Source organism: Prionailurus viverrinus, chromosome A3 (genome assembly GCF_022837055.1).
Source record: "Prionailurus viverrinus isolate Anna chromosome A3, UM_Priviv_1.0, whole genome shotgun sequence".
Lineage (NCBI taxonomy): Eukaryota > Metazoa > Chordata > Mammalia > Carnivora > Felidae > Prionailurus > Prionailurus viverrinus.
Window position 1 is genome coordinate 61,680,758 of NC_062563.1, and position 25,362 is coordinate 61,706,119.

The 25,362-nt window shown below is 48.4% G+C and overlaps 1 protein-coding gene across 9 annotated transcripts in view; it reads right to left on the reverse strand.

Moving 5' to 3' along the window:
- Positions 1 to 594: 594 nt before the first annotated feature.
- INPP4A (inositol polyphosphate-4-phosphatase type I A) overlaps positions 595 to 25,362 on the reverse strand; it is a 137,085-nt gene continuing 112,317 nt past the window's right edge. For all 9 annotated transcript variants that reach the window (XM_047852219.1, XM_047852216.1, XM_047852218.1 and 6 more), the window contains 7 exons: positions 24,418 to 24,541; positions 23,105 to 23,231; positions 22,654 to 22,794; positions 20,159 to 20,256; positions 16,767 to 16,879; positions 12,755 to 12,909; positions 595 to 3,295 (listed from right to left, as the gene is read on the reverse strand). In XM_047852219.1, the coding sequence (XP_047708175.1) occupies positions 3,163 to 3,295; positions 12,755 to 12,909; positions 16,767 to 16,879; positions 20,159 to 20,256; positions 22,654 to 22,794; positions 23,105 to 23,231; positions 24,418 to 24,541 (891 nt within the window). In that variant the 3' untranslated portion in view covers positions 595 to 3,162. The remainder of the gene's footprint in view (positions 3,296 to 12,754; positions 12,910 to 16,766; positions 16,880 to 20,158; positions 20,257 to 22,653; positions 22,795 to 23,104; positions 23,232 to 24,417; positions 24,542 to 25,362) is intronic.

The following is a 25,362-nucleotide window of genomic DNA, read 5'->3' on the forward strand; positions in this document are numbered from 1 at the left end:
AAGGTTTAAAATCTTAAATTATCCTTTAATTGTACATGTCTACTGCCAGGAATTCATCCAAGGGAAATCATTGACACATGTGCAGAGAAAAAGGGGTAAAGGTACAAGATGCAGTCCTGGTTATAATGAACAATCAAACCACGAATGGAACTACATTTTAGCAAATCACACCAGACGACCAGGCAATCCACACTTATGGATGTGGGAAGGTAACAACAAAAACAGCTAACAGTTATGAACACTTACTGCCAAGGCACCTCACAACTGCCTCATGAATTGTGTCCACACTTCGCACATGAGAAAATGGAGGCTCAGAGAGGGCAAGCACTTTGTTCAGAGTCACCAGCCGGCGAGTGTCAGAGCAGGATCGGGAGCTTGATCTGTCCAATGCTGAAGTTCGTGCTCTTAATCCCACAGCCCATTGCCCCTCTGCTTCAAATTAAGTGAAAACAAGGTTATAAAACAGAAGTCTGTCATGATCTCATGCTTACAAACACCTGAGCGCTCGATGCAATGCCCACTAATGACAGCCCAGTCAGATGAGGCCATGAAACTAGTCCCCAGTTACAACGGAATGAATGAGGCAACGCCAAGTTTAATGTTCTTGTCAGTTATTTATTATTTGTCATTCTAAAGACTAGCACATTTACAGCATACATGGCTTCGAATGAACCCAGAATATATAAAACAGTAACTATATGTTCATATATATTACTACTGCCCACCCAAAACAAATAAATAAAAGTACTTTAATGCACGAAGCTTGGCAAATAACAATTGTGTAGGGACAAAACAGTATTATACAATATTTGTACATTTTTGAAGGAAACCAAAGGCAACTGTGCTGCAGGTACTTAGAATCCACGCCACATCCCGGGGTTTCAGCATGTCTCAACGTTTCTCTTTAAACGAGAGGCCTTCTAAGGTACACTGGACGGAACCTCTGTTTTATGGTAACCTGTACAACGGCTCTCCTTGCGCAGCTGGAAACTCAGCGCTCCTACCGGACTCGAGGAGCCCCGGCCACCACGAAGGGCGCCCTCTCGCGGCAAGCGAAAGAAGGGCGTGATGCCGCCCAGAGGCTGCTCTCCCACGGGGGCCCAGGGACGCTCACATAGAACACTGAAACCTGAACATTCTCTACACGGTTAGCCAAGTCTTCGAGTTTTGTGGTGATCCTTAATATGAAGCTGAAGTTCGAAAAATAATTCACATAAAGGTGCCACATGCAAAATTGCTAACGGATGCCTCGACATTTGCTCTATTCCCTTTTGACCAATGCAGGTGCTTAATGCTCATCAGACAAAAAAAAAAAAAAAAAAAAAAAAAAAAAAAATTCTGGAAACAATATGGGTGACATTTAATTTAAAAAGACAAGGGAATTTTTGAAAGGTAGTGATGTTAACATAAGAAAAGATGGAAATATGTAGGTACTAGAAAAGTTACAAATTAAATGATATGGGGGAGAGGCGAGAGGCCAAATCACCCATACTGGAAACCATCTTTGGGTTGGGACTGACACAGCAGGATGATGTGATGCCAGCTGATGCCACCTGTGCAGCGGGTTTGGTGGATAGGAGTGTCTCTACCTGCACCCTCCACAGTGAGCCAGCTGTGGGAGAGGCAGCGAGCTGTGACCATTGCTCCTGGTGCGTCCTCCACATCCATTCACACCTGTCCAATGGGCAGGAGGAGCAGAGGCTCTGTCTGAACACTGTATAGGAAGGGTCTGGAAGGTTATGCAGTCCCTCACCTGCGCCCACCCCTGTGTCCCTGCCTGTGGGTGGCACTGCCTGTGCCTCAGCAACCCAAGTCTGTCACATGTTTCCAACTGGCATTTCTAAAGGAGCCCAAGAATAATATCTATAATTTTAGACCTAGGGATTTCCTAAGGGTTCACAAATCATTAAGATCAGCATCATGGATATGTGCCACATATATTTTACAGCCTTTTAAATAACATGTAAACATAATTATGATAAACAGAATTGATAAACACATAAACTAAGAAAAATCTCTGCTATGTGCAGATAAGACTCATCATCATCATCTTATAATAGATGATCAGACATAATTTTCTATGAAATTCCTAAGTTTATGGCCCATTAATCCCTTTCAAAATCTCACTGTAGGAGATAATTTCAACTTTCTCAATAGTCATCTTACATAACAGAAGGTAAAGAGGACAGTAACAACTACTGCAAACCTAAGAGACACTTTCATCAGACAATCCAACAGGATTGTCTTCTAGAAGACGATAAATTGGGAAACCCACAAAAGGACATTTGTTCTGAAAATACTTAGGCTTCCAGCACCTACACGCATAAATCCCCCACTGTTATCTAAAAGGCAGCAGACACCTCATGTGCGGGGTCCTGGAGTGGCAGAATTCAACACCCAGGAGAGGAAGGGAGGCGAGCCCTGGGGGCAGGACCAGCCACGGAGCTGGGGAGAACAGGCCAGTGGCGTCCTTCTCCAGCACACACCCTGTGCTACAGCGCAGCGGGGGTGGAGGTGGGCCCCCCGCGTGGGCCGCTGTGCAGGTACTACCTTCCAGTGAAGTCTTACCTCGGACTGATTTAGCAACCTTTACTTCACCTTCTGATTTCACCTGTGATGCTACAGACAAGACGATTTATCGGAACCAACTGCTCTCACTGCTCAAGCTGGAGCTACCTTCTTTCCCCAAAACTTGAGTTAACATTCAACATTTACTGATCTGCCCAGGATCCAATTCTTTAATATATTATTTACTGTTTTACATTCAAAAATTTTTAAAGTAGACTGTAATTCAATGCTCAATTTTGAGTTACTCGGTAGAAAAATACATTAGGTGTGCAGCTGCCTAAGTGGGCATTTTAAAAAGTCTTTTAGCATTTCAGACATATCTAGCTTGATTCATACAGGTAACTATCGATGATATCTGTGTGGTTATGGCTGAGGCTATTTAAATGGGCAGTCATTACTATCCACGCTATCGAGCCAAACATTACCTCCTATTGATTCCAGTGGAAAAAAACATGCTCCATAGACTTTTTAGTGAATTTTGTTTGAAAACACAAAAATAAAAACCAATCCTTCAGGTCTTCTTGAAGAATTCGTATATGACACTAGAGGGTACCCACATTTAGTATGTGACAGCTAATTAGAGGAACCGTGTGTTCATGTTTCAACTTTTCCGTAAGTCCCTTCGGGAGGCCTGTAATGCTTGGGGAAAGCCTTCAGCTGCAGGGAATTAAACGCATATTTGCGACTTCCAACATTCTTCATTGTATTTTCTCTTCGACAACCCTCACTGGGGAAAAAAACAAGCACAAGAAATGACAGCAGTAAAAAAGGAAAAAGGAAAAGACTTAAACTAAAATGAAATGAATTGATTATTTTCATAGCATTAAAAAAAATGTTGATTAATTCAAATGGGTGCCGGACTCATTTACAACAATACGCACGCAAGATGGCGGGCTTCTAAACAAGGAAGGCAACTAAGAAGCACAGAGATGGACACATGCTGTATGGGGCTGTGAGCCTGGCATTTCCAGAGGCAGCACTGTATCTAAGTAGAAGCAAACTTGTGGTTTTAAGTTAATGGTTTTCACGTAATGGTTTTCATGTCCAGTAATTTGAGGGTTCTATCATAATTTGCAGTTCAAAGGTTCTGTTATGTCACAAATTAAATGGAAAAAGAAATATTGCTACTCTTACCAAAGCTTTTAAAGAGCTGCGTTTTTCTTATTAGCAACAGCTATGAATCACCTCAAATTGAAAATGCTCATTTTCCTTGCAGAATGTAGCAAAGCCATCTGGCCGAGAAGGCTGCTCTAACATGCCGTCCCCACTGAGGAGGCAGCTGTCCTGGGTACAGAGCAATCAGTGGGCTCATGCAGTGGTGGCACGAGGGATCTGCACAGCCATCAGGGCTAGACATGTCATGAAGGAGTCATCCCACTGAGATCTCCCCGTGGCAGCCAGTCACCTTCTCTAGGCGGGCTGTCCTCATTGTGGTCACCTCTCACAGGGATGCCGCAGAGCCAGGTGCCCTTCCCTAGAGAACTGGCTACCAGCATCATCCCCAGCTGTACTGGATGGAGGGTTGTCATGGCAACCCAGTGGGCAGAGCAAATGCTGAACAGGAGGATGAGACATCAGGCAGGCCCAAATGAGACATCATTCATTCCCAAATGAGAGCATCAGGGGAGTTCTTTGGGAAATGGTCTGCTGTAGACACCAAATTAACAGGCAAAAGCAATTCTAAATATAAACGGCTTCCTATACGCACAGTATAACTTTACATTTTTGTGTTATTCGAAGACTAGTAATTAAGTCAACTAGTTATCAAATTCAGTACAAAAATCCCCATTTATGAGATGTAAAATTTGGAGTTACCAAGAAATAGTGATTTAAAAAAAATATTTCAAATTTTATGAAGACCATTATGTCATGCATTTTAAAAAAATATCAGTGGCAACTGCTCAAGCCTTTTAAAGTGAAAATGACAGTCTTATTATCAAGAACATGTAAAATATTTTTGGTAAGACAGTAATTTTATTCAAAAGATAAGCTCAGGTATTTTAGAAAAGTATCCACCTGATTTGTTATTAAGTAATTTAGTAACTCAGCTATGCTTCCTTGTCACCAGAGCCTCAAGCCCTCAGCGAGACATGTGTCATCAGAGCTGAAAGCCTAGGCCAGACGAGCAGGGAGGCCCTAGAATCAATAATGATCATGTTTGTCTAACATCCAGTAATCAGATAAAAATATAATTCCATTTAAAGCAGAAGCTATAAGTTCCTATGCACAGTTAGTCTTAATCTTTGGAAGCTCTCACATTATCAAACTATTTCAGATATGGCTTCTCTATTTATATACAAATGCACACACTTTTCAAACACCACCTATCACTATTAAATGCCGAACTGCTTTGAGGAGGGAAGAAGAATAATTTGTCCACTCGGACATTATCTTTTATTTACATATGTTAAGGAAGCTAATTACCGGGTTAACTGGCTGAATTCGTTACACACGAAATTGTAATCAAGATTACACTTTCAATGCAATTTAATTTCTAAAGCACATCGTATTCACTTTTCTCAAATGTTTTGAATTTACCAAATCTGCCTGGGTGAGGCTGATGGCACGTAGACACTGTCATCACATGTTTGCATGAGCTCTGGCACTAATGCTGGAGGCTGCTATGTGCAGAGAGGAGAGGGCGTGCCGTGCTAACTGGCACTCCCCACTGAGAAGGCTCCCCACCGCCAGCCTACTGTCCTAAGGTAGAACACTTCTTTTTTTTTTTTTTTTTTTTTTTTAATTTTTTTTTTCAACGTTTATTTATTTTTGGGACAGAGAGAGACAGAGCATGAACGGGGCAGGGGCAGAGAGAGAGGGAGACACAGAATCAGAAACAGGCTCCAGGCTCTGAGCCATCAGCCCAGAGCCTGACGCGGGGCTCGAACTCACGAACCGCGAGATCGTGACCTGGCTGAAGTCGGACGCTTAACCGACTGCGCCACCCAGGCGCCCCAAGGTAGAACACTTCTATAGATCACATCGGCTGCAAGTTTTTAGTTGTCAACAGCACACTTTGAGAAGGTCTTGGGTAGAGTTTAGAAAGAGGGATTTAATTATTTCAAAGCTCCACGATTGTTTTTATTCTATAGGTAAATTATTTCAAGGACATCCATTTTTTGAATGAGAAATTAGAATGGAAACCCAAATGACAACTGGTTCTAGGGAGTCCTCTGGTTTTCCCTTTCTGGTGTGGATCTTCCACTTTAGAACCCATCTGAACACACTAGGGTCTTGGTGATCCTGAATATCTAGTGTTGGCAGCCACTGACCATGTCCCGTCCAGAGCCAGTATCACCTCAGCGGCAGCCTGAAAACCATCATCATCAAGTACCAGACTCCCCTTTCTTGAATCATCTTCCCATGTTTGTTTCATCCAGCCTATTTCTCACTAAAGCAGAAAAGACGTATGTATTTAGTCTGACTTCGTAAGTAAAAAGCCTTAGTGATACTAAAACTCAGCACACAAAAGGTGAGCAATACAGAGTCTCTTTCCTCAGATGTTCTGAAGAAAAACAACAACAACAATTCACAGCCTAGGCTGACCTCCTGGTGTCCTTTCTTGTGGTACCCTCACAAGCATACAGGTAGAATGTACTGCCTTTTGACTCAGCCCCTGAAGAGACAAAGAACCCTGTCCAACTTATTTCTCTGTCAACTTAGCAGCCGATTCTACATGAGGCAGGAAGGCCTGGCTGGCGCCATGGCAGCGAGGAGCAGGCCGGGCTGTCCACAAGGCCCCCTCAGAGGCCACGGCCTCCCCTTGCTGGGTGGGGGTTCCTGGAAGGGGGCTCTGGGGATTGGCACAGGAACACCCATGGGCCTGGGAAGCGGAGAGGACACTCTGTAATCAGAAGGGCCTCCCTCACCTGGGCGCAATCTCTGCCAGGCCTGGAGGTGGGCACAAGCACGTGTCACCACCGTGGGGTATCAGGAGCACTTGAGCCAGAGCAGGACTGGGAAGCCTGGAATGGGAGCTGAAAGGGCCTGCAGACTCTGCTTTCTCCCATTCATATAGTGTAAATAAAATGGCCTCGGAGCACTGATGCACATGCCTCAATTTGAAGGAGGCAGGAGGTGAACACACCTCTCAAAGAATCACAGGTTAGACAGTGACCAGTGTTGTGTTGGCATACGGAGAGACTCCCTAGTGAAGGATGTCAGGAGCTATGCCATGGAATGGTCACCTCAGTTGTTCTGGAAAAGACAGAGTGGCCACACTGTACCTGTGAAAAGACTGGCTCCACCTACAGGCAGGAGCCCTGCCCTGAGGCTCCAGCAGTGCTCAGGGGGTCTGGGGAAGAAGGGCCTCCCAGAGGTGCGAGAAGGACAGTCTTCTATCTTAGAATTTAAAGTCTGAATCTATCATTTGTCATGCTAACTGTTTCTACAATTAGTAGACTCAGAACTGATGGCAAACCAGAGGAGTCCTAGGGTAAGTTCTGGACATCTTGGGGAGGGTCTAGAGAGGCCAGATTTTGTGGTAAACTGGGTTTGTGGGCACAAATGAGTAAAAAGTTTTGGGAAAAACAGCTTCTCTCAATTCACTCCAGTGTTTCTAGACTGGTAAAAAGAAATCCACTTTCATAAAATACAGTGTATGGGGAACCGGCTGGCGGTCAAAAACAGAAGTATGACATAATTTGAACTAGAAAACAGAGAAGCCACTGAGTATTTCTTATAGAAAATCTGTGGAATTCCCCTTAATTTAATCTATTACTTTTACAGATGTTCAACTACCCTTCCGGCGAATGTAAAAGTTAGGCTTACCAACCATCCCATTTTCTGGACATTGCCATGTTACACCAAGAGAGCGCTAATAGCAGAAACCAAAGCAACTCCTTCTTTCTCACAGTTCCATCTGTCACAAATGCTCAAAGGTTAGGCCTCATTTTATGGGTCATTTTTCCTTTGATTTTTGCTTATTATTATGAATCACATTTGCTTTCTAAGAAAAAGATGTCTGGACTTTAATCTGTAACTAAAGATGCAATGTTTTAAATGTAAAAATCCTGCTTCAAGAAAAATAAATGTCTATCATTTGAACAGCCTTTTGTTTCTGTATGCGTTCATTCCTGGAGTCAGTTTAGCGATCCTTAGAGATTTAAAAGAGTAAATGTAAAGTCACATGCAGCATTACTTGGATGTGCCCGATTTGGTACAATGTGCTACTACAGTCAGAGCTTTGTGTCGTCTTGGACTGGAAATCATGAACACAAGCAAGGAATGGAACGATTCTGCAAAGTGTTTGCTACTCTGAGTTCAGGGACTACGCTTTGAAATGAAAGCAGAAAGTACATGTCCTATTAAATAGGTTTATCTTGAAGAGCCAGTTATAAAGCATCTATCCTTTTCGTTTCTCTTTAAAAGGAAAGGAAAGTTTAGCAGTACATTCAAGAATAGTATCAAATATACAAATTCTTTCCAGACAGAATTCGCTTCTCTCAGAAACATGGCACATGAGATATACAGGTAATAAATAGCTTTACATCAGAAGGTGAGAGATTTGGTACAAGTAATTCCAGGCCAGCTAAACAATGCAGTGACAGGGCCCTGTAAGAATGTGTTACAAGCACTGAAAACTCTACGGAAGTTAAATGAACAAGTCCTCTTGGTGAAATAATTTGGCAGGTATTTACAGTTCAGAACAACAAAACATCAAACTGTAAGGCATGAGATATTTCTTGGCAGACCACGCTTTGACACATTCCTTCTGTCCAGTTAGGTACACAGGTGGCTGGACATATTCTGGCACTTTTGTTTTTCTTGTGACTTATTACTGATTTTTCGTAATGATACTCATTTGCAACGTAATTTGGTCACCAGGTATGCTATGCTCAGGAAGAGCCACACAATCAGTAAATTGGGGCTCAAGGCTAACAAAGGGATGGAACAGAGGAGGCTGGGGTCTAGTCTTAAGTCTCGGATGGGCACCAGGCCGCTCAAGTTCTTCTGGGTGACTACCTCCCGTGTTCCAATGCTGTGAAAAGGAAAAAGTTTGGGAGAAAGGAAAAGAAAAAGGCAAAGGAAATTAAAAAAAAAAAAAGAGAGATACATGCAATGGATTTTATCAAAAGTATGGAAAAAAGAGGAGAACCAAACGGTAAGATTAAAAAAAAAAAAATGGGATGAAGCCACAACAGAAAGGAAAGATGATGTGCAGAAAAGGGTGTGGAAGGAATACCAAAACAAAACCAGCACAGTCACAAGGAGAAAGGAGAGAAAGAGAAGTGAAAATAAGAAAAAAATACTGTCGTCTACCAAAAACAAACACATGTAGGTTGACTAAATGGTTTTCCATGTTCGCCCTCTCTCGGCCGGCCAAGCACGACTCCATGCTGCCCTGCCATGCTCTCACATGCTGCCAAGACATGGGTTCCAAAACGCAAGCTGAACATGAAGAACCATTGGGGGAGGGGGGTTGACCTTCTCACAGATGCCTGAGCAGGGGGCGGTGCCACTGACTGCCAGAGCTGTCTCTTGATGGACCATCCGAACAATGACCATTTACCTCAAATATCAGTCAAAGGCAGAGCCCTCCTCAGACTCATCCTGGCTGTCAGGCTAAGCAGTGGCAGGGCATGAGCTGCTGGTGTCCCCGACTGTCCGAGTTACTGCTCTACGGGGTGATCCCCGAGAATGGAATCCACCCGAGCTCACATTGGAAGTTTTGGGTTTTCTCTCCCTTTAGGTTGTCACAGAAAAAATACACTGAGGTGCAATGGTTTTGGAACCACATCCTCTATGACTGTCCACCAAAGTGGCAACAGCGACACAGAAGCGGAGACGCTGGGACACAGCAGGTGGCCAGAGAGGATCCACCCAGAGATGAGGAGCATGTGGTCTTTCCTCAAACAGAGACCTCCCGGGCTTTCCCAGAAGAACCTGGAAGCCCTAGAACGGCCCTGCTGGGATGTGCCATTCTGACTGGAGCTTCTTTCCAATGTGAGCACTGACTGACTGTCACATTCGCAGCCAGGGCAGTCTCGGGGGTGGGGGAGTGTCACTGTGGCTACTTAAGAAGGCCTGCTCTGTGAGTTTCAGCCTCCGGATTGGGGACAGAGGGGCACCATGGGCGGTGAGCTGGCAGTGGCTCACAAGAGCCGAGTGTACGAATCTCTTCCCAGCATCATGTTCCATGGTATCACACTGGTAGCTTGAAATCAGCCCCAGCGGGAGGATTTATGCCACAGAAATTGGCAAACACTATTTTTTTTGGTGGGGGGGGGAGGGAGCTGGTTGTTAAACATTTGCTAGCACAGCACTGGCCACTGCTCACCCTGGACCTCTGGGAGAAATACAGCCCGAGTGTCAGCTCTGCCCCTTGACTCCACCCCCTCTCCCCACCCTGCACCCTTGCCTGCATGCTCTACTCTTCCATCTGGTAAGATGCAAGCGAGAAAGCAAGAGAACCAAAATGCATTCCTCCACTCAAGACATGGCCAGTATTTACTGCTGCCTCCTTCCAGCCCCTGGCTGAGCCACAGGTTCTGGCCACACTGCAGCCAGAACTACTGGCTAGCGACCTGGCCACCTCAGGCTTGCTGTCTACAAATAGACTCATGCCTTCCCCACAGGGGATAATCCAAAAAATCACCTAAAAACAACCACATGCGGTGACAGCCTGAGCTGCAGTGTGGTCAGGCAGACAGGTGGCAGTGAGCATGGCGTCCAGGCTGTTGGGGCTACTGGGTCCTGAGGGTCCCAGGGTGCAGGCGGCTGGGACCAACCTTGGTTCTTATGTAATAGTATCTTACATGATTATAAGGTAATACATCATTACTACAGAGATTTTAGAATATTCAGAAAAACATAAATAGGAATCTTTAAAAGACTTCTATAATTGGAGCTGAGTAGGGGCTTTAGAGAGGCAGAGGGAGGCCCAGGGAGGAAGGTCCTTCCCTACTCGGGACGCAGGGTCCCCACCTGGCATACAGGAAAGCAACACCAACTTCAGAGTCAGAAGCGCCCGGACGAGTGACAGGTATGACAACACCCAGAGGGTGGACGAGCAGGCATTCGGGACAGCGGGTGGGAGTGTGGCAATTTGTATTAAAAGCCCCACAAAGGTGTATACTTTCTAACATGAGGGATCAATGCGGCAAATGTGAACAGGTGCGTACATAAGGCTATTCGCCACACCCTTAAGGTGCTGAAAACCACATATAGCTTAAATATTCCATGACAGCAAACTGGATAATTATGATGTAATGAAAATGGCAAGGTCTCTATTTGTTAACCTGAGAAAGTGCTCACAAGCAGTTAAATGAAAAAAGTAGGCTAAAACAACAGGCATAACTACAAATATAATTGCATTTGTTGGTGCACACATGTGTTTTGTTCACTATTTAGGGACTTGATTAACCAACGTGTGCATTAACCACACTCACACCTGCATGTATGTGTATGTATGTGACTATGTCTGAAAGAGTCAGCATCAGATGTTAGCACCGTTTCTTGTTAATAGTAGGAATATGGAGAATTTTGGGGGGGCAGTGTGAGAACAACTGGTGTAGGGGCTTATCCGTATTTTTAAATTTTGCTACAAGGGGTACCCATTTCTATGTGATAAAAGTTATAAAAGTTTGCTGTGTGCACTGAAAACCACAACAGGTGATCTGTGCACATGTGGGTACTGCCCACGCAGCCCCATGGTGGGCTACAGGTCAGCAGATGTGGCAGCTCCTGTGTCTTTCAAAGAGCCCCGTTCTCCCTGGTCTCCTGAGACCTTTGTGCTCAGATATGGTCAGAATGAATTATTTTCATCAAATCTGTTCCAGAGGCCGAGACTGGATAGATGTCTACACATCAACTGTACACGTGACTCAGGGCCTGTCTACTAAGTGGACCTGATCCTCATCTTTGCTCTGACAACCACAAGTATCTCCCTTCTATTTTTCATGTTTCTTCTCTGGTGGAGGTCTGCATCTCACCAGAGAGGTCCCTCCCACCACCTGGCAGTGAAGAGGGTGCAGATGTGGCTGGAATCCCAGGCCCCGCCACCCCCATGGCATCAAGGATGCTGAGCCTGAAGGGCAGGCCATGAGGACAGGTCCTTAGCCAAGGGTGCCCAAGCAGGGGTCTCAAGAGTCTCCACTGCTTCCCTGAGGCCCAGCGCAGGGAAGGTGATGAACTTTCTACACACGTGTGAATAGAAGCCCCAAGGAAACAAAGAGGTCTGTTGGACTGGGGGAAGACAAAACAGGGAAAACACAATTCCATTTCTACAAAATGCGATTATCAAGAGGCAGGAGCTCAGGCATCACTTTTGTGCATTATTGTGAGAAGGTCAAACAGCAGAAACATACAGAAAGGATAAGAGAATTGAACGCTTTAAAGAATTTGGTGAGAGGACAAACGATACAGAACATTCAGTAGGAGTGACCGTTGGGAACGAGACTTGGACAGCATTGGTGGCTACATTGAAGGAGACGGGAAAACCAGGTTTCTTATCCTTTCTTTTGGTATGTGAGGTAAGGTGCTCCCCAGCAGTGCTTGAAACAAGGCATCGATCAACAGTAGACAGTTTTTAGTCCCGGGTTTCATTCTGCAAACACGCCTGCTGCCTCAGAATCAGAACATCATTAGGGTGAGGTCGCCACGGCACACGGACAAGTGGGGGCTGCTGCCGTTACCATAAAACACTCATTTGACACTTTGCTAAGAAAAGCAAATTGTGTCGATGGCTAGAGAAGAAGCGGAGCAAACCGGTGCAACCTGCAGACGCATTTTCTTCACTCAAGTTTGAAAAGGGATAGATATGTGCACGGTGGAAACAGCAGATGCCTGCTGAGGAAGCTCTGGCCCTAATTTCCAGCCGCAGCAAGGCGGGGGCGAGGCAGGGGGAGCCGTGTGCCAAAGGACTTCCACACGGCTGCACGTGAGTCCCCTCGGCAACCTCCTGACACCTAAGCTTGCCCCGAGGTCATCTGACTTCAGAGCAGTCCTGCTCACAGAGACTGCTAGCTCTCTCGTCCCCCTGGACTTAGGAGAGAACACGGTCTCAATTTGAAAGTGCCAACAGTTTGACTTGGCAGACATCAGTGAATTTTCCAAAGTCAAACTAGAGCATGCCAGGTGGAGTCAAGGGGACTTGGGCAGGGGGAGCCCTGGCAGGGCCGGCTCATCTGCAGTTTACACGGAGCCCAGGGCAGGCGGGGCGGGCGGCCTGGGCAGCGGGACTCACCTGCGCATGCACTCCAGGGCCTGGGTGAACACCTGCGGGGCCATGCCGTGCTCGTGCTGCAGGATCAGGCACTGCTCCAGCGTCACCGACATGGCCGTGCGGTCCTTGGCGCTCTTGCAGCTGGTGAACCGGACCCCGTTAAGGCGGCGGCAGATCTGCCAAGAGGAACACAAGCTGTGCTCAGAGGGAGACTCTGCAGAATATAAACATGCTTCGCGCGGGACACAGGCTTCGGATGGCCAACAGCAGCGTGTGGCAATGCCAACTCCCAGGGTCAGCGTTCCCTCTGCTTCTGCTCCCTGACTCTATGTCCTGCCAGAGCTAGCAGCAGAAATGAAGTCACTGCCCATGGGACCTCCTCTCATCCCTGGCAGTCCCTCGTGTGACTCCCTAACCCCCAGGCCACTCCTTCAAGGCCCAGACTCCCTTGTTTTCTGGGGCATCACTGTCTGTTCACTGACCTTACCAGCTGTCCTCTTCCAAACTGTGCCCAGGCCATTTCGTCACATTCAGGACTTTGCTGCAGGCCCTTAGCAGAGCAGGGCAGCAAAGACCAACCCAGGAGGTCAGAGCAGCTCACAGGATGCCCAGCCTCTGGCCAAGTCTCCAGGGCTTTCTGGAAGGCATAGCATAGACCCATTGTCTCTACTCTCTTCATGCCCCCCACATAGACGGGAAGAGCTCAGAAGAGCTTCCCCTTTGCCACCTCCTGACCAGCAGGCCCCACAGGCCATCCTCTGCCTCACTCAGGGCCAAGCATGGGGTTAGGTGTCAGTGCGCTTCTCCCTTCACAAGTCGGCGGCTCACGGTGGGGCAGCCTCCTAGCTGAAAAAAGGCTGCCCCAGGGCACCTTTTTTTTCCACAAGAAGGGCTTTTGGGGGCATTTTCTTTGAACCACTAAATACAATTCTAGGTACACATTCCCCAAATGCTGAAAGCCCTAAAATTAAAAAAAAATTAAGTTTACAGCAACTTCATTTGGCAGCATGACCATATCTGAGCCAATGTGAGACTATTTATAATCTTCATTTAACCCATTTTGTATAAATATTCACACTTTACAATAAAGCAATATTAACGAGTTTAGTTCCAGAGCACTGCCCCAGATTCTCCCGGTTACGTTCAATCATATATATGTACCACATTAACCAAAGGGGATGTGCCACTGTATTACACATATGTGCACAACTGTATACCATATCACATTTCTAAAATACAGAAACTGTGAATTACAAAACATCTACTCACAAGAGCTTCAGGTAAGGGGCTGTGGACCTGTACCAGGTACTGCACCTCTACGACAATACTGGCAGTTAGTGAAAAATCAACGCTAGATGACAGTGGGCTCCAAAAACCTGTCACACTCCAGAGAAATATCAGAGCCACTGCAGACTGCCCTGGAGACAGCACCACACCTGCTTCTCAAAGCCAAGAACATGTAGCCACTGTCAGGAATGCCTCTAGGTAGAGAACACAGTATGGTCCTAAGCACTGTGTCTAGAGAAAGACAAAAGAGAAGATGCCGAAACGAGTTCAGCCAAGGCCATCTGGAGGAAAACAGCCTTCTTTTGAGAATAGACAAAAAATTTTTTTTTTAATTTTTTTTTTCAACGTTTATTTATTTTTGGGACAGAGAGAGACAGAGCATGAACGGGGGAAGGGCAGAGAGAGAGGGAGACACAGAATCGGAAACAGGCTCCAGGCTCTGAGCCATCAGCCCAGAGCCCGACGCGGGGCTCAAACTCATGGACCGCAAGATCGTGACCTGGCTGAAGTCGGACGCTTAACCGACTGCGCCACCCAGGCGCCCCTAGACAAAAAATTTTTAAGGGGGAAAAAAAAAGACCCTAAGCATCCCCTAAGCTTGCTGAAGAGTGATATAATCCCAATGCATAAAACCGTAACTGACGAGGTGAGGGTGAATGTACACCTGCTCACTAAATTCTACAGACTGCAGAGTTCATGAACCAGAAATGTGTAGTAAGCACTTACATTCATAAATGGTGCATCCATAACTAAAATGAAACTCCAGAAGGCAGGCAGGGGTGACCAAAGGTGCATTCTTGCCCAACAGGGCGATCTGTAGCACCAGGTTCCAGTCTCTAGGGGGCCATCAGCCAGTTTGAGAGCTCTGGCTGGTCTCCCCATCCACAAAATGAGGGCCTAGACCTGACCAATGATATCCTAACTGTTTAGCCAGGGACCTCTTATTATACACAGAAGTGAAAATAAATAAGACCTAGAAAAGGAGGGCAGCTCTGGCCAAATTGGCCATAGTGACTTGGCATTGCACAAATATCTGTTCTCCCCAGTTGGAAAATATAAGAAGTGATGTGTCCAAGGGCCACTGAGACTTTTCCACCTCTGAATCTGTACATTGAACCTCTGCTGGGAACAAAAACTATGGGACTGCATGGGCTGCTTTTGGGACCTGGTTACAGAGGATGGTGGATCATTGCCATAGCTAATGACTTTTCTATGGTCTAGAGAGAGGAAAACAGAACCCCAGTTCCCAAACAGGGTATGTACCAGTCTCAGCACCCACTGTCAGATGTAAAGCCATCTGCATGCTTGTTCTAAGGAGAGTGAACCAGGGGGGTGCCTGCCCTGTGCCACTGTGGGTGCCGCTGTCACCCCCTGGCCTGTGTGTCATGTGAGAAAAGGCTTGCTCTGTGTCTGAAGTCTTGCAAAGATACCTGTGTAACAGGCTTGTCACAGCCAGCCAAGGGGCAGCCCCCTAAAACATACTAAAAGAAAGTAAGGGGCTCCTCTGCCTTAAAGGAGCCTGCTGCGGAGGCGCCCCAGCACCCAGGAGCCCACCCTACACCCTATTTGCTGGGCCCAGCCTGAGCAAGCAAGGGCAGATGAGGCCCCAGAACCAGGAGGATATTTGAAACATATCTTGTCTTCCTGTCACTCAGTGCCTCAAAATGTGTTCTGTTGTGAAAAGATTCCACGGGCAGTCTGGCCCAGAAAGGGGAGCTCCCCAGCCCACAGTTGTCATGAACAGAGTCTTCCCAGCTGGGGCACTTGAAAGGCTCAATGAACAGATTAATATACAGAGGGGAGCGTCCACTCTTCACAGCTGCATTCAACAGAAAGGCATCAGTGGCCACAGCTACTAACAAAGGCACAGAGTGGGGCATGTTCAAAGAGAGGGCTCCATGAAGACAGGTTCGAAAACACAGGGTCTACCAAACAGCCGGCAACCGGCATGACCAGCTGAGACTGTCTGCTGCAGTGGAAGAGACCGTTCCCAATGAGGAGAACAGGAAAGCGCTGGAATGGGCTGCTCTGGAAAGCCACTGGCAGCAGGGGACAGCCCTCCTGCTACTTGGGATCTGTGAACTGGGGGGTAACTGGGTGTGAGTGAGCAGTGTGGTGTCTACTCCTCCTCCAGGAGCAGAGGGGTGTGTGTCCATCCCTCCCCTGTGCTCAGGCCAGGCTGGGAGCTGGAATGCCCTCTGGGGATCACTCGTGCTCCTGAGTGTTCGCGTGCAGGCCCCAGTGCCTCTTTAACAGGGGAGAGTGAAAGGCTAGCTATGAAACTACACAATTACTTTTATGAGAATATACCAGAAGTCTAAGTGCTTAGGAAAAGAGGAGATCCAAACTGCAATGTACAAAAAATACTGTGTGAAAAGAGACTGCCAAGGTCACTATGGTCTACTTTTGAGCCTATTAAAAGATGCAGTCGGCAGTGAGTTTTAGCTGGTTATCGATCGCCGAGGCTTCTGAAGGTGAGAACTGTCACCAGCTTGGTTATTAAATGTCTCAGGGGAGAGAGTGTGTGTCAAGCTTATCAGAATTCAGGCAGCCCTAAAGTAATGAACTCACAGGAAACTTTCAGTGTCTCTCAGAGTTTTGGACATATTCAGTGACTTTCTTTTGTGTCCATATGGAGAAATTTGCTCTCTCCACTCCTGGCTGAGATTTTTATTTATTAATATAATTATTTTTGGCAACAAGGGCGACAATAACATTCTTCCCCTCACTATAACGAGGTTACTACCTCAGCAGCTTGCCAGAGAATGTCGACATTCTTATTCTTCCTGGCATGTACGTTCTGGCCCAGAAATCGCAGCAGCTCTGGGAGGCAGGTCTGGCTCCGAGATCGAGGTAGGCCTGCAAGACAGGAGGAGTCCATGAGAGCCAGCACTGCACCCAGAACTGTGGCCCAAGGGAGCCATTGTGGCATGAGCTCCTGGCCAAGCTGACAGTGTAGTGTGACTTAAACAAGAAGGGGGGGGTGTGCTTAGGGATTGGTCCTGGCTGCTGGCATGGAGAACACTTAAATAACTTTCAAGGCCATTTCAGGCCCACCTGCAAAGCGCAAACACACGTCTTCTTTTAGCTTGTCAGTGAGGCTGGAGCACAGACATGGGGTCATCCAGGGTGGGAGGGAGTAAGATGATCCATCTGGTCTTCAGTGCCCCCACAGGGAGAGGATACTTAGGACAGTGGGTCTCGACCACTGAGTGGGCTTGGCAAGCCCTAGGGAACATCCACTCCGAATGTCCACTCTGGAGTGACCCACTCTGACAGCCTCCCTCTGCCACCATGACAGTCTCCAGCCCTACCAGGACCACTTGAAGTGGAAAATCAGTCCGATCACCTCACCTAAGAAACCTGGGATTTTCAAACACCAGGATCATCAGAGAAAAAGAGAAGAGCCTCAAGATCTTATCTAAGGAAAACAGCCATGGTGCTTGAATTCCCAAATTAAAACCAAACACATGGAATTTTGAGATCCAGCTGCACATAGAGTTTCTACCACACAAGCTCACCCTGGTGCACCAAGGATCTTATGCTAATAACTTCATGCACCTGGTATGTGCCCAACACCATGATGATCAGGAGACTGGGGCAGAAACAGATATGGAAAGAGGGCTCCTGCTGTGAGGGGCTCAGTCTGTGACGGAGGCTGTGGGAGGCCAGAGGAGGCAAGCTTGTCTCCTGGAGGAGACACGGCATGTTATTTCCTAAAATTGGCCGCAGCTTCTTCCCCAGGCCCCCACGGCCCCACTCAGAGCACATCTGTCCACTGATGAACTGAGCAGACTTAGGAGGTATTCACTGGTTGGGCTCCACTTCCTCAGCCTCACAGAGCCCCGATTCTCCTGGGGCTGAAGGCACACTGGGTTGCTGTTCCCCAGCATCCTAGATCACGGTTCAGTGCTACTGGCCCACCCTGGAGAGGCCCACACCTGGGCTGCTTTTGTCCTATAGGCCACACCCTTCCTTGACTTTCATCACCAGCCTACGTGCACATCTCCTGGGGTCTCACATCACTGGAAGCAGGCCATCCTCCAAGATGCTGAGCACAGAACTCCCACTTCCTGACCGCATGGCTCACTGTGCCCACTCTATCCTCTGCATGGCCTCTGTCCCTCTGGTCCAAGCTTGGGTGGCTGCACTGTCTCTGACCCCTGCAGCAGTTGGAATATGGGCTCCAGCCTGGGCTGGATTCACCATCCACCATTCACCATATGGGCAGAGGGGACTCACCCTCTGCCTTGGTATCCTCAAATGTCAAATGGTGTGGAATCAGGCCCACCTGCCAAGGCTGCTGTGAGGATCACGTTAGCTAATCCATGTAAAGTATGTAGATGGCCTGGGAAGGATTTGACAAATCTGTAACTTTCAACTATGATCACTGCTGAAGCACATGAGGACGCCTCACTACCTGGGGGTTTTCGAAGGCCCAGGTATTGGTGACCTTCAGCTGAAGCCTCAGGGGATCCTTTGACTTACGGCTGTCAACCCTGGTCACCTGGGCAGTTTCTGGAACGTCTGATGCCCACCAATCAGGCATCAGGACTGTCTAGCCTCCCTGGTGAATCCAGCATACAGTCAGGGCTGGCACTTCTGTAGTTACCTGGGGACACTGATGCTGCCTGATGTAAGCATCCTTTATCTCCTCCTGTCCACAGCAGCCCGCTCTCTTCCCCTTCCTGATGGCAACACTGCCACCCCTGCAGAACCCCAATCTATAGTCCTGAGCTGCTCCTGCATCTTGCAGCCAGTATTTCTCTAGCTCCTTCCCTCACTGCCCATCTCACATCTCTGCTGATCTCTGGGAAGAGTGGACCATCGAGGTAGTACCATTTAGTCATTTACTTGCTCTGGCTGCAGCCCTCACCACACTGAATGAGCCTCAGAAGTCAGCAGGCACTCCTTCTCTCACCCACCTTCAGCGCCCAGGTTAACACTGCTTCTCTCCTGATTCCAAGGACTCTCTCTCTGGCCTGTCTGTTGAACCTTTTCTTCCCAAGCCACCTCCACTGGGAGAAAACACTGCACCGGTGGTCTGCACCCCTCCTCCAAGTCAATCAGCACACTCTAGCTGATTTGAGACGAATCCCTGAAGTCAACTCCCCAGCCCGGTCCCTTGTAACACAGCATCTCCTAACAGGACACCTTCGCCCACTAAGCGCCAAGCCTCAGAGCCAGGCTAACCCTTCCCTGCGACCAAAACTAACACCTACCTCATTGTGCTATCATGGGGAGTCAGTGCGGAAATGTGTGCAAAGCACAGCACAGCGCCCCGGCACATCAGTGATCCGGGAATGCAAATGAAGCCTTTTCACGTCTTCCCTTCTTGGCAGTCCCCTTTAGAGGACACTGGTGTTACCCAGGGTTGGAGTCTGCCTCCTTCACCTGGGGGTGCCCCCCTACTGGCTGGGACAGTGCCAGCACAGACAGGCAGAGCCTATTCCTATCCAGGCAGGGTCCAGTCTCTTTCATCACTGGGTCCCGTGGTGCTTCATATGGGGCAGGTGCTCAGTAAACATGTACCGGGGTTGACATCAGGAGACAGTTCCCCACGTACACATAGTGTGCTTAACCCTGGGTTCTTGCCTGAGTCCAGCAGCACAGAGAGGGCTGTCAGCTGTGATGGCTACTGTCACTCTCCACTGCCTCCAGGGACACCCAGACAGGGGTCCTCTCGCCCCCTACGGCAATAAGTGTCTACCCAGCATCTTACTCTATGTGCTATATAGATGCAGGTGCAGGGGGAGTTCACACCAGTGCGGGGCCGAGTGGGGGCCCTGCCTCTGCGATCCCATCTGCCCTACCAGTAGGAGCACAACATGCACCACGGCATCAATGCACGCCAGGGACTGGGACAGCGTGTGACAAAGCCTCGCGTTAGAACGGGCAGGCCAGAGAAGAATCAGCAAGGGCAGTGGCCTGAGGGAAGCTTCTCTGGGTGGGGACTCACACCACGCAAAGTCTGAGCAGATGAACAGGCTTCCAGAGGGACAGGGAAGCCAAGGAGGAGTCGTGCACATGGAGGCAGCATCCAGATGGTTGGTGGGCAGGAAAGGCTCAAACACCCAGGGTGACACAAGACAGACAGCAGGTGAAAAAGAAACCTACCGTGAGTGAAGAAATACTTACAATCTTCAGGCAAAACTTCCTTAAACTGCTCGAAGTAGGAATTTAACCGCACCAAACTTTCCACATTGATAACTTCTTGTAAAGACGTATCACCAAACCTTCGGAGGTCATACGGGAACACCATTAGTGAATGACACTTCCTTCCAGCATGAACATAACTGCCTTGAAGCTAACAACATGGATTCTCTCAAGCATTATTTGTGCACATCTATATTCTAAGCCACTTCCCTCCTCCCAAGCATACGGTCATCTCTGCTGTGTTGGTGACATGTTTAAATACATTTCATTAGCAGGAACCACACACATTTGTTACAAATGTGCCTAAAAGATTACAGAACTCCATCTGTCCCAGACCCTGGTGCAGCATACACAGAAACCCCTCTCACAGCCACTCACTGTGAGTCCCCATCCTCCCATCCCAGGGGTGCTTAGGAGAGGGGATGGAAATGGGGCTCTGGCTGGGATGTGAGGACACAGTCCTGTACTTGAAGCTAAAGTCACACTGCCCACTAAATAATCACACCCGACTAGCTGTTCCTCCTGGACTGTATGGGAGGCCCTAGCTCTCTTCTCTCTACGCAGACTCATCCTGTGCATGCCTCACAGGTAGCCAGGACATGCCAGATGTGTAAGATAGAGGAAGAGGAAAGTCACCGTTGAGAAAGACCCCCAGATGGTCATTAATACTGGCAGGCTCTGAAGTCTAAGGCCCGGATGCCCAGTCCAGCTCCACTACTGCTCTGCTGAGGGACTTCCCTGCACATCAGCCTCTTCATGATCCCATGTCACCCTTAAAAGAGCAGGACTCCCTCCTGTGGGTCCACCACAGTCCATTCACCCTGATGCCCATAATGGCTTTTCCTCTAGGCACCTGCTCCCTCGGGGACTGCCCCAGGACACAGTGAGGGGGGCTTGTTTATGAGCTGAGGGGGGAGTGTCCCAAAAGCAGATAAATGAGCAAAGACCTTGCACTCACCAAGTCTTCCCCATCCCGACTGTCTCACCCTCCTCTACCTGCCCCTCTGCTCACTGTGACATGGCCTTGCCTCAGCCCTTGCCAGAAACTGCTCTTGCAGAGTCATCAAGAACGGCAGCTGCCAGACACAGGGAGCATTACTGTCTTCCCTGGGACACCTCCCAACCGGGCCCCTGATATTGCCCACTCTCCCTGAAGTGGGTTCTTCCAGCTCTGCTCGCACCTCAGAGGTCTCTGCTTCCTGAGCTAGTGGCCTCAGCTTAAGGTGGCCCCCATCTGTCCCTGAGCATGATCTTCTTCCTGGTTTCTGGGCTCAGTGGATGGAAACACCCCCTCACTACCGACCTGGAAGCCTGTTATTCTCTCCACCATCTCTCTCATACCCTGCGTAACTACAAACCACACCTTCCATTTCACCACTGAAATAGCCCTCCAGTCTGCCCCTTCTTTACCCATACTACTCCTGCCTGACCCAGCTCACCGCCTCTGGCCTGGACTTTCCAACAACCTCCTCGTCACACTTGTCACCCTCGTATCTTTCCAGCACATGGCCAATAAGTGAACCACTTAAAACGTAGATGAGATTGTGTCCTGCTCTACTCAAACTTCTTCAATGTCTCCCACCAGCAACCACATTTGCTAAGTGGGGGTGACCTACACCTATGTAGGGGTGATTGGTTTCCAGAGGCCCAACAGGAAGATGGCACATCATCCTAGCGACCAAATTCCCTTTACAGCAAGCTTTAAAAACCCACATGAATAAGACATGTTCTAAATTCTAAAACACACATGCCACATGTAATGATAAAACAGGGAAGATTTTCACCTACTAGTGGAAGGTCATTACACATGCCCAAACCCTCCTCCTCTCCAGCACACATAAATACATGCACACACACACTTGCACACATGGGCACATGTGACTCTTCCCTGTTGCCTGGCAGGGGACCCTGGAGGGAATTTACAAGACAAAGGCCTTTAGAATCAAGGCATGGCTTTCAGCCTGGCATACAGGCCTCTCTAACCTCACCGCTGCCCATCCTGGTCTGGGACCTTGGCCTTCAGCACCCCCGATGGTTTGTCCCCACCTGCATTTGCTCAGGCTTATTGGCTTGAGATACCAGGTCTTTCCTTCACCTCCTCATCTGACCAACTCCTACTTACTCTTCAAAACCCAATTCAACCATCAGCCTCTCCAGGAAGCACTCTCTCACACCCTCTCCCTGGGTCTCCTGTTAGGACCCCTACTCCCTGTATTCATCTTCATCCTTGTGCCCACATCTCTCTCCTACCAGCCCAAGTCTCTTGAGGACACAGACCACATCTGGCTCATCTTTGTGTCCCTAGCACCAAACACAGGGCTGGGTATATGGCTGCATCTGAAGACTGTTGGCCAAAAGAAGGAAGGTATGACAAAGTCTACGCAGCACTCAGAGCCTGAGAGGGCTAAGGACATTTTCTATAGCACCTCACAAGAGCACTCCAGCCACCCCAGCCCCCAAGAGAGCCAGGCACGCACCTCTCGGCTAGTGTCTGCTGCTCGTTGATGCCCACATTGAAGAGGACGGGCTGCACCCGCAGCAGCATGCCACTCTGGATCTCCCGGGGCAGGGCATCGAACAGGGGGCCCGGCAGAGGAATCCGCACGTTGAACCCATCACTGCAAAACAGTGGAGAGAGCCAGAGGATGGGTGAGGGCTGGGACAGGGGAGAGGCAGGAGAGGAGGTAAGTGAGAAGAGGAAAACCAAGCTGGCCTCGATACTGGAGTGCAGACTGGCCGTCCAGCTCAGTGGTTTCCAAACTGCTGGTCATGAACCTTTACAGGTCTGTGAAATTAATGTGGAAGGCTAGGATCAAGATTTTTAACTGAATGAGACAGAATAAAACAAAAATGAAAGTACATCACATGTAACGAACATAAATTAAAACACAGTGCTAGTTCTGAGAATTAAAAAAAAAATCTTTCTACCGATTTCCAGTGATGACGGGCAGCATGTCTGTTGATGCATTAGAAGTGGCCTGAGTGACTTTGAAGGTCACGTTCCTCAGGTCCATGATTCCAAGGCTCATGTCCTCCAGCATAGCCAGCTCCTCACCTGGATGCGAGAGACGGATGGAAGGAGGTCAGGTGGAGGGGACCTGCCCCGTGGGCTCAACACAGCCACAGAGCTGTGGGAGGTGATGGGATCAGGCGTGGTGTGACGAGAGGGGGCCTGTCTCAGCCTCTTCACCAGCTGACCCACTTCTCCATGGGGAAAGGCAGCTACTGAAATCCCCCACGGCCACATTCAGCAGCTCAGCTGGTGGAAACATGCACCACGACTCACAGCCCTCTCTGGTGAGGGGAAGTGTGGGGCAGAAAACTGGCATGTATGGAGTCTCAGAAAGCAAAGCTGGTGCTTCAGAAATGGACAGAGACAGCAAAACAGTACACTGGGGCTGGATCCCTCCACTCCATAGTGCTTGGCATTTACTTGACGTCTTATAACTCTAAAGACTGACAAATACTTCTAAAAAGTTATCCATTTTTATCCTCTGAGAATAAAAAAATGAAAGTAGGAAGGAAGAAGAGTCTTTTTAGAGGGCAATTTGGGAATATCTATGAAATTTAAAAATATTCCTGCCCTTTGACCCAGAAACATTCCTTCCAATAATGTAGTGGCTGCAGAAATGGGCCCACAAGCACACACAGACTTGTGTGTGGAGACCTATGGCAACACTGTTTTCATAAGAATAATTCAGGGGCGCCTGGGGCTCAGTTGGGTGAACATCCGTCTTCAGCTCAGGTCATGATCTCACGGTTTGTGAGTTCGAGTCCCACGACGGGCTCTGTGCTGACAGCTCGGAGCTTGCAGCCTGCTTTGGATTCTGTGTCTCCCTGTCTCTCTGCCTCTCCCCTGCTCATGCTCTGTCTCTCTCTGTCTCTCAAAAATAAATAAATGTTAAAAAAAAAACAACAACCTTAAAAAAAAGAATAATTCAGAAACGGCCCAATGTCCCACAGGAACATTGCTTAAATAATTATCATCCATCCTCAACCAGAAAGATCTTTGTTTGTAACAACCAACAACAACAAAACAAACTACGGATGTGTGTGTCTGTAACTACATAGGACTTTTATTTGGTTCTTGCATATTTTGATGATGTTTAGATTTATTTTCATCAGCATGCGCAATTAGAAAACTATCTGGGAAGAAAGAATGGGAATCACACACGTCCATACTGCCCAATACCCCCAGGATCCTGGAGGCATAGGGTGTGTGGGAGCCCCTGGAGCCTCACCATAGGTGCTCAGCAGGCTCTCGAACTGGGCCAGCAGCCCAATGGTGTAGAGCTGGCGCAGGAAGCCATCGTCATGCAGGCAGTTCCTCAGCTTGATGATGAAGCCACAGATGAGAGCAGTCAGCTGTGGGGGAGACACGAAGTGAAGCGGTTGTGAGGGGGACAGACACCTCCTCACTAAATGGCTACCAGCCTGTGCCTTGCCCTTGGCCCTGAGTTTCTCCACTTTCACGGCTCTGGCTGGGCCGCAGCAGCACCTCTTCCCCCTCCATCTGGGGTGTGGGGAGCACTCAGCTCTGAGGCCATGCGGGGCAGAGGCCATGGGGAGGGCGCACAGCACTCCAGGCTTACCACTCCTATTGCTCCCAAAGGCTGGTTTGGCTTTGGCTAAGCTTCCAACCTGAACTGCCTGGGCTTCCTCCTGGGCTAGAACCTTCTGGAAGCCTAGAATTAATTTCCCACCATGAAAAGGTCCTGTATACTCACAGATTCATACCAGCTCTGGCTGGAAACTGAAGTGATCGTAACAGAGAACGGAAGTGAGAGACAACACGGTCACTCTGCAAGTTACCTCAGTGGGAGATATTCTGTGGGATGAAACAGGCCTCACAAGGATGGGCCGGTGGACCCGCAGAGACCAGCCTGACCTTCTATCACTGTTCACTTTGCTTTTGGTAACTCGCATCTACCAAACTCGTGACATTCTCCAAAAGAGAACAGAAATTATCACAGCAGTTGTGCACAAGCAGCAGAACTAAGGCACTGACAGCAATAATCGTGTCTCCCTCACTAAACTCCTTTGTAGGAAAAAAGGTGGCAAAGAGGCCTGTGTCATGCACAATGCAGCATGCCTCGGGCTGGAGCCGCGGATGTGCCCAACCCACCAGTGCCACTTCCATGGGGAGGAACAAGGGTGGACTCGGACCCTCTCCTAAATACAGACTT